Here is a 9,664-nt window from a genome sequence, read left to right as displayed (position 1 = left end):
TTTTACCCACCTCGGAAGGATGGAAGGCTGAGTCAACCCTGAGCCGGTGAGATTTGAACCGCTGAACTGCTGATCTAGCAGTAGCCTGCAGTGCTGCATTTAACCACTGCGCCACCTCGGCTCGGCTCTGAGAACCCGACTTGGTTCTCTCTCCAAGAACCCGACTTGGTCTCGCACGCCTCTGTTTGTGATTGATTGACTAGTAATAGCTGAGAATCTCTACGCCTGGGCTGCCGACTCTTTCAAGGAGACGGCGCCTGGAGAGAAACTTCAGATTTTTCGAAGGTGTTTCCAGGTTTCCCCCCCCCCCGCCCCTCCCCGCTTCTCCTCGGCGGGACTGTGAAACGAGTATCCGGCACTTCGCTGAGCCAAGCGCCCCACGAAATCGGTCTGGGACTGCAGCCTGCTTGCCAGCCGCCCCGCTTCTCTCGCTCCCCTCTTTGTCGCAAAGCCAGCGGTAGGAAGTGTCCGCCGGACTCCAGTCACCTCTGTCGGCTTCCCTCTAGCTTCCCCAGGGTCCAAAAACGTCCAGGAGTCCTCCCTCCCTCCTCGCCCCCAGCCACGACGGCTGTAGTTGCCCCTTTGCAAAACACTCGTCGAACTGGGCGAGTTTTCTGGCAAGGGAAGATTTTACGATTTTTTAAATTTAAAAAAAATATGACATTAAATACTAGGGTTGGGCGGCACGATCATTATTCGCTTTCTCCCCTTAACTGCGAGATCCTGAATATATTTGTTGGGCAATAAGTTGCAGGGAATTCGGGGTGAGTTGTGCCGGACTTAAGAATTCTGTTTGCAGAATCCACTGATTTCTTCTTCCTTGAAGGTTACGAGGCTTCTAAAACGAAGCGTTTCTTCCGGATCCTGTCCTAGAGAATGAATGAAACATGGTTTTCATTTAAAATTTGAGCGATGGTCTTACTCGTTTTTTTCTTTTAATAGCCCGATGAGTAAACATGAATCGTAAATTAAATCCTGCTTTCTTACCTAGATCCAAACATTTAGGCAGGAGGCGGACGTTCCCGTGGTTTTGCACCTTTCTTTAACAAGAAACCTCAGTGGGCGGGGGAAAAGGCATCAGCTGATTTACAAAGCAGTTTCTCTGCCGCCCTTTCCTGTTCCTTCTCCGGCTTCTCGCGATCCTGAAATTCGCCTTGGCCACGAAGGTACCCCGGCTCTAAGAACGGCGGTCGCTTCTTGCACAATTGGAGCCCCGAGTTTCCACAACGCTGGACGCGCCCACTTACATTCATCCGTGGGCTCTCGCCTACCAAAAAGTTTTGACTTGTCATTCAGTTTCCCCGCACCAACCGATTACGGCTTCTTATTTCGGCTGCCTCCCCCCCCCCCCCGTCCTAGTGATCATAACAAGGATACGGCAACACTTTTTCGAAATGAGATTTTAATACCAGTAGTAGCCAAAGAGACGAACAAGAGCCCACGCGTGTAACTTTCAACCTTTGCTGAAACGTCTCGCGGTTTCAATTAACAGAGAGAGGAGTTGTGTGGAACATGATAGGAATCTTTAGAAGATTGGTTCGGCGGGGAGGTCTTAACTAGTTACTATCCAATCGCACGAAATTCGGAGATGTAAGCAGGCAAAGACCTCTCTGAATTGTGTGAAGGGACCAAGTCGCACCCGGAATTTCAACCCAGTTCCTCGATATCTATACTAAAGCGGGTGGGAGGGGGAAATGGCTGGCTAGAAGAAATGTCTTTATATCTTGCAGGCTACTTCTGCTGACTGCCGGCTGCCGGCAGTATGGCAAATCGAATCTCACCCGGCTCAAGGTTGACTCAGCCTTCCCTCCTTCGGAGATGGATATAATGAGGACCAAGATTGTTGGGGGCAATACACTGATTCTGTAAACCGCTTAGACAGACCTGCAAAGCACCATGAAGCGGTATAAAAGTCTAAGTGCTATTGCTGAATGCTATCTGTCATACCCGATCCAATAATGGATTGGTGGACGTCGCAGTATACGGCAATGTTCGAAACCATGGAAGAGTTACATAGTGCTTTAGTTTAAAAAAACGAAAGCGCCCTGCTTCGGCATCTGTAAGGTCACATGTTCTCCCGAGCCTCGCATTCATTTCGATGGGGTTTCCAAACAATCAGTAGTGTAAGCGGTAGGCGAACGTTGGATGAGGAAGATGATGATTGTGTCTTAAAATATGCCTTTTACTAAGAGCTTTCTTCCCCTCCATTAAAAAAAAACAACCCGAAACTGGATATAATTCAGCAAAAACTGTACCGGAACTGCATAATGCATACCAGCCGCCGTGGATAGCCAGCAACCATATGAAACGAAGGTTAGCACTAGTGTTAATAAAGTTGGACTTTCTCGTCATGCCTGCATTTTACTTTTGAAATGCACCTTGGTCATTTGTGAAACAGTCGAAAAAAATGGTCCTCTCGACGGTGTTCAAGGCGTCTTCTCGGGCCACCGTCCTTAGTGAAGTTGAGTTGCTTGCTTTTTTCTGGATTAGAACCGCTGCCGCTACTCTCCCGTTTCCGAAAAGGCTTTCCAAAGTCCGCAACAAAACACGCAAACGCATCCCACACGCCCGCCCGTAAAAACGACTCTTTTATCAGCAAACACGCTATGAAAACATTACAAATAACTTCAATAACAAAAGGTTTTGTTTGGTGTTCCATATGGATGAGTGAAGACAAAGAGATAAATACAGAGGAGAGGGGGAGGGGGTAGAGGTAGAGATTATCCAGAAGGGGCGAAAAAATGTAGCAGGAATGTAAGGTTTCTCTGAGAGCGGCCCTCCCTACTTTGCTTTCAGTTTCCAATCTATCAAAGATCAGGTATCTATTAAGAGTCTCAGTCATCCGGTTCATGGTTGTCCCAAAGGTACTTCCCCCCCCAAAAAAAGAAGCAACTGGACTTTCTGGTTTTTCTTTGAAGACGTTTTGCTTCTCACCCAAGAAGCTTTTTCTGCTTCCTTATGGGGAAGGTGGCCCGAAGGGGGCTCTGCTGAAGTAAAAGATACCCGAAAGAGGTCACAGCGGTACATGGGAACCAACTAGTCTAAGATTCTGCGACGACACCCCCACACAACCCCTCTTGTCTGAAGCTCCTGGACCTTGAAGGGTAGAGCCAAGGCAGTGATGTATTAACCATTAGGCAGACTAAGCACTGTCTTAGGGCACAGGTCCAAAGGAGGCACCACAAAGTTGAGAAAGAAAGAAAAAAAAACAATGAAGATTTGTACAGTATGTACAAAGGAGGCGGGGCACCAAGATTTGTCAGTGCTTGGGGCAACAGTGAGCCTTAATCCGACACTGAGCCAAGGGCTTCTTCCCCTCCGCGATCGTTCTTGCTGCCAGCGCTTCCAGATGACCGTAAAATCCCAGGCAACCGCTAGATGGCAGCCAATAGTTGGAGCTTTCTGTATCTCTTCTTGGCCGTTTAAATGCCCTTCCATCTTAGTACTCCAACTACGCCGATTTCCAAACCACCAACCTACTTCCTACTCCCCAAAACTTCCCCTTGGGACTATTTCGGAACAGCAGGTGCTGCTGTCGCCTTGGGGGTGGGGTATCACAATCGCCCCAAGCGGCAGGAGTGCCTCAGAATCTGGAATCTTGTTGTTGTTGTTGTTTTAATGTAGTAGGGAGGCTTCTCTCCCTTCCCCAATCTTTCCCTGCGCAACCTTCTTGCGCCCTTTGCGGTCACACCAAGACCCGCCGAGCCGCTGTTTCGCAAGTCGAGCTTCGGTGTTTCGCCTGGATTGGTCGAAACAGCGTTTCCCAGACGGCTTTGCCTTGAAAGCAGAACGCAGGGGGTCGACAGAAACTAAACCTTCCTGCGTAGCCAGCTTTTCGAAGGAAGAAAACTTCCTCGTGTCGTTCAGATCCGCAAAGTCAGGGCAGCGCTTTTGAGGTATTGATATTGTCGCCACTTTCCTGCCCACACCGTTCTGAGTCTGTGGCGAGGAGAGGGACCGTGATGTTTGGCAGGAAATGAATAGATGCGCCGAAAACATCTGACGCTCTTGGTCAGGCCGTTGGCCCCGACCTTAATTCTGCTAATACTGGAGGCTTTCAAATTTCAAGGTTGCCGGGCAATCATTTGAAAACCCGCGGGTTGTTTTTTTTTTTTTTAATATGTACAGCCGCCTGCAGCCTGATCTTCCCTAGCGACTCTCCATACTGCAATTGCTTTATGGCATTCCTCCACTTCAAAAACAAAAAAGGTCATTTAAGTCAAGCCTCTGCAAAACCCAATAATATGCTCTGAACCAGTTATCTCTAGAACCGGAGGGAGCTAACAGGTGCTTTTTGCTTTCTGAAGACTTTCACCTACCCCCGTCGATGGCGGCATTGCATTGCTAACGTCCTCCTCCCTCCGTATAAATTCTCATAGACAGGTGTATTAATAGAAGGATGGTATGCAGGCACGCTTCCAATTTTTGGCCAGCTTTTTCTCCATAGTGAGCGTTCTTTTAAGACTTAAAACAGAAATACTACGACTCGACATTTTATAAACTTCAGTTGCTAAGGAATGATGAACTTTGTGTTATGATAAGGATGCTTTTCTCACGTTGTCTCGGGGCTTTTGGAGGTCGAGGGAAAATGTGCACAAAGTCGTGCGCAGAACTCGATTACCACACTAGGTGAATGGATAAGGCAAAACCTCGAAGAGGCACCCAGGCATGCAGCCGCCCCCAACATGAGGAGTCAAACTTTACATGGGGAGGGTGTTTAAGGCAGATTCTCTCTTCGTTCTCAAAAGATGGAAGCTAAATAATATCAGGCGTGCCTCCTTTCTTCGTTGGGTAAGGTTCAGGCAGCCATGGTTCCTTAAACCGAAAAGAAGCCCAAACTGCCCTAGGTGCAGCAACAAACAGTCCCGTAGTTCGATGGAATACATCCCCCAAAGTATGTTCCATCAGCCGGTTAATTTTTTAGCTCTCCCAAATCCTTTGAAGGCTCTTTATTCTCACTGGCAAAGTAGAGCGCAGACGTTCTTCTTATGTAGTTTCACTATTCATTACCCCTGGTAATACGAAGACGTTTAGTTAGCCACCTCGGTCCTCTGTTTCTGGTAAGTAAAAACGTTTTAGGTTTTTGGTCCCTCATCTTTTTAGATTTTCCTCTTGCTCCTCTCCAGCCTCAATAAACCTTTAAACTCTTGGAAAAGCCGCGCTCTTTCTTCCTTCGAATGAAAAATTCGCTTCTTTTCGAGCTGGTTTGGATGGAAGTCCCGTTGAATTCCGAGAGCACTTATTTCTTAAGCAAACGTTCCCGAAGCTGGGCTGAGAGACCTGAGTCCCGAGCCTCAGGATCGTTTAGCTCTTCCCGCTCCTACTTTCCTGCGTGCTATTCGGTTGCGTGAAAAGCTGCGCCGGAGAGGAAGCGATGAGGGCGGGGGAGGAGGAGGGGCGAAAGCTGAGCAAGGCAACCCAGCACCAAAATCACCGAAGGGGAGCTGGTGGTTGAAGCTGCCAGAGGAATGCCGCCTTAAAGAACTTCAGCCCTCCTTCCACCCGGAAAACGAGAACAGCGCTGCGAATTAAGGCGTGGAGATGTTCTCATGGCAGGAAGGTACCTGGTCCACTTAGAACGGGGCGTCAGGAAAAGAAATGTGCGCCTTTTCCTCTCCCTGCAACAAACTCTTACGCAGTAACCCGGGAGTAAATAGGCCCCTTTGGTTAGTCTGGAGGGCCTTTCACTGTTTGTTCAGACTGCCTGTCGCCAGGTTTAAACCAACAACGGACAACCTTGTGATTTCGTTGGTGGAAAAAAAACAAAACCCGAACATTCAGGGCAAATTAGAGCAAGGCGAGAGGGACGGGAAGCGAGTGGCAGAATCTGACTGGACCTTTCAAATGTTGATCTGGCTTGAGAAACGGGCAGTGGGTATTTTCAAGGGTGGCCAAAACTGATAATTTCGGGATTAATCCTGTTCGTGCCCATTCCAGTGAAATACCATACACATGCTATTTTTTTTAATAAGTGCGTACGCAGCTGGGCGGTAGAAGGCGAGCGATCCCGAGCACCATGCCAATCAGCGGGACTCCTATAAGGAAGCGGTCTTCGAAGGAGGTCCGTTGTTGCGTCTTCAAAGGATCGGAGGCCATTTCGGCGCAGCGGAAAAGGACGGGGACAGCTCGCATGGGAAAGTAAGACTCGCTGGGCTGCCTTCGAGGTGAACACGCCCAAGGCTGGACTGCCAGCATTCCCGGGAGCGTCTGACCGTCATCAGAGGCGGTGCACTTGTCATTAATGCCACTCCGCCCGATCCCTCCACCCCTTCTTCGCCCGTGTGTTGCCCTGAGATTCTGGTGATGAATTTGGAGCTTTTGGGGGAGATAGACTGTTTCTCCCCCATGTAATTCGTCTATTGAAATGTCAATTCCACTGTAGGGCGAAGGGACTCGCAGGTAAAGCCTGGACTGGATAAACACTCCGAACGGCTGTCGGCTGTCTAGGAGGGGTCCAGTTTCAACGGCAATTTCTAACCCAGCATTTTTCCCTCCAGTCTTGTTTTCCGCCTCTCCTCCTGCCGGACACTCCGGTCCTTCCTCTTCGCCGGCAAATTCTCATTTCGCCTTTCCAGTCTCCCGCTCCCTCCTCCTGGAGAACGATCGGTTGCCCAGGGAGGTTCGCCTTGGATGCTGAGCTTGCAAACTGACCTCTTATTTAGGAAGTCATCAATCACATCCCCTCCCCCGGAACGAGACGGCGGTGGAAACTGCGAAAGCGCCATCCCGCTCCCTCCATCACCAACCAACCAACCCCCCCCCCTCCGTACCGCTTCCCTAAATGCTTTGAAACGCTTGACTGCCTCGCATCCTGAACCGAATTGAGATGACACCGCGTTTCCGGTGGGGCTTCCCTAATGGACGACTTACAGACCCGGCAAAGGCGACTTTGGTTCCGAACAGGCTTAATTGACCGAACCTACAACAAGGCAGGACCATAATAAGCAGCTTCAGAATATGAGTTGTGCAAAGTATGCCACGCGTGTTTTAACGCTCGTTTACCGTTCGAACGGTTGGTGTGTTTCAATGATGTAAATCCTGTTATCAAAAGAGGCTCCAGAGCTATGATTTATTATTCTCTGATGATATTCCACAGATACAATTTTTTTTCCCCTTTCCCTTCCATACATACGACCGAGAAGGGAATAAAATGGCAAACACTGCAATGTGATTCACACGGAAGATGGCTATTAAAGAGAGTGGGACCCCAAATAATTGATCTACATTTCAGGAAAGGGAATTCCGAATTAAACTGGGAGGGGGGGGGGATCCTAATAATTAAACAGGGTTCTTATTCACGGGATGTGTCGCCAACAAGCCTAGCCGATCGTTCGTCTGAGATGATTTAATTTGGATTCCTGCACCGAGCAAGGGAGTGGACTCGATCTTAGTGATATGGATTCATTACCAATTCTATATACGACACATATACACTTACAGGGCAGCAAGATCCATGAAGTTCAGATAGATTTACTTAGGGGATGAGCGCAGGCCTCCTCAGCCCAAATTCTGCGCGCGGTCAGTGGCAAGGAAGGGGGCTTACTTCCAGGTAGATGTGTGCACAGGAAGAAGCCAGACTGCGCCCCCTATTTCTTCCCGTCACCGATTCCAAACGGGACACGACCAGCAAGCTCACACAAAGATCCAAAGCCCATCTCCCAAACCAATCAATGTAAAATGCAGAAACGATCCCGAAGTTAAATTAAAACAAAAATGCCGAGTGCCGTTTAGGTTTTTAAAAAAGCTCTTTATCGCCCGATTGTGAATCCGCTTCGGCGGCGCTTCCCACTTCCCGGGGTTCCGCCGCCGTTACGAAAGCGCGGGGAGCGAAGGGCGATTTCTTTTGCACGCGTGTCCTCAAAACAACAACAAGCTTTGGCTCCGGAGAGAGAGAGAGCGCGCTACGCTGGGCTCGCGCGAGGCAGGCCGGCGGCCTTTGCGTCCCGACAAAGAATTTCCCCACCCTTCACGAGCGTCAGACGGATCTACGTAGAGAAACGTGCCAACTCGTGGCACGGGGAGCGGATTTTCAAATTTCGTTGTTGGTTTCATAAATTATTCCGGGCCTGTCAGGGCCGTTGGAAGCACCGATTGGCTATTCCTTCCTTCTTTTTTTTTGTCAACTTCGCCCCCCCTCCCCCAAAATCCCCTCAACTCGGAAGACCCGAGGTGAAATTAGTAGTAAGACGGCATGTAATTGGACGAGTCACGTGCAACGGGGGACCAGAATCCCAGCCAGAGCATGGACGGCTCATAGCCCGGGCGGTGGGGGCGGGGCAGCTGCAAGCCCCCCCAAAACACAAGAGAGCAGAAACCTCTAGACAGCCAAAGCAGGAGAAACCGCTCAAAATCAAGATGTTCAGCTAATTCCGGAGACCGTTTATCCCGACCAGGAAAGGGGGGAGGGGGTGTACTTTTCCGCCTCGCTACTTTGAAACAGAAGGCCTGTAAAGCAACATGGCCGAAGGTTATCCCCCCCCTTCTTTTTCCTGGGTTGTTTTTTTCTCCCCCTTCTCCTTTGAAACATCGCTTCGTTTTCCTTCTCCGTCCCGTCCCCCCCCCTTTTTTTTAAAAAAAAAGAAGGGCCCTTTAACTTTCGTTTTAAAGGAAAGGGCGATTGAAAGGACAGCTCGCGTTTTAAAGGAAAAACATGACAAACAACGGCCACGAAATGGGAGGTGAGAGGGGGGAAGAGAATCCTATTGTGGCCGAGGTCTCCTCTGTGGTGCTCTGCGCCGCCCACCGCCGATTCACCCGGGTTGAAAAGCCTTCGGAGGGACCATTGTTCCTGTGTGATTGAGCAAGCAGTCGCTGAAGGCAGAAAGGGAAGGGGAAAGTTTTATACACCTGCCCCCCCCCCCCCCCCCGCCACACACATACAGAGCCGCTCCATTGGGCTGTAGTAAGAGTCGTCCCAGCGTACAAGAAAGGGGAGGGAAATGAGAGAAACGAGCCCAGTTGGAAAATAACACCCGGCGCTCGCGGCCGCTGGATGGGCTGTTCCAAGCGGTTGTGCAATCGCCTTCTTCCCTCGGCTCGGTCGCCCCCCTCCCTCCCCGCCCCTCCTCGCTCGCTCGCTCCCTCCCTCCCTCGCCAGCCGAGAGTCATTCGCCTGCGAATTCCTCTGGGGAGGGATGGGATCGGTGCTCAACCAGCAGTATCCAAGTAAAGTATCGTTTTCTGGGGTGGTTTATGTGGCTGAAAGATGGAGTTAAAGGGCAGGATCGCACGTATGTACAGAACAACGTGGGGTGGGCTGGACTGCCGCTGCTGCTGCTGCTGCTAGTGCTACTACTATGTGTGCGAGCCTGTGTGTGCGAGTGGCGGGGAGTGTATGAAAAATAGAGCCTGAGTCACAGCAGATGCTGCCTTTCCCCCTCGGAGATGCCCTTCAGCGTTGCATTATTATTATTATTATTTCTTTCGAAACGCAGTTTATTTCCTCCTACAAGATCCGGGCGTGGGTGTGATTGAAATGTTGGTGCGCTTTGAAAACAAAATTTGTGGGTCGGAAGGGAAGGGAAAATAGCTCGATTTCGTAACGTTGAACGTGCGTGTATGTGTGCTTTCCGTCCTTTTCTGTAGCAATCGCTCTTGTGCTGCCGCCAAGGAGATGTTGTTGGAATTTAATTCCCGGCTTGTGTGTAAGAGAGAGGGTGTGTGT

The 9,664-nt window shown here is 49.9% G+C and overlaps 1 protein-coding gene across 1 annotated transcript in view; it reads left to right on the top strand.

Annotated features, from left to right (window-relative positions):
• Nucleotides 1-9,102: 9,102 nt before the first annotated feature.
• The window catches only part of LIN28B (lin-28 RNA binding posttranscriptional regulator B), a 73,761-nt gene continuing 73,199 nt past the window's right edge, over nt 9,103-9,664 (top strand). The window contains exon 1 of the mRNA XM_014072355.2: nt 9,103-9,165. Coding sequence (XP_013927830.2) covers nt 9,135-9,165 — 31 coding nt within the window. The 5' untranslated portion in view covers nt 9,103-9,134. The remainder of the gene's footprint in view (nt 9,166-9,664) is intronic.

Source organism: Thamnophis sirtalis, unplaced genomic scaffold (assembly GCF_051295495.1).
Source record: "Thamnophis sirtalis isolate CommonGarterSnake01/CBP01778 unplaced genomic scaffold, rThaSir2_p1.2 scaffold_6, whole genome shotgun sequence".
In the NCBI taxonomy this organism is placed as follows: Eukaryota; Metazoa; Chordata; class Lepidosauria; order Squamata; family Natricidae; genus Thamnophis; species Thamnophis sirtalis.
This window is presented reverse-complemented; position numbering and strand designations above follow the sequence as displayed.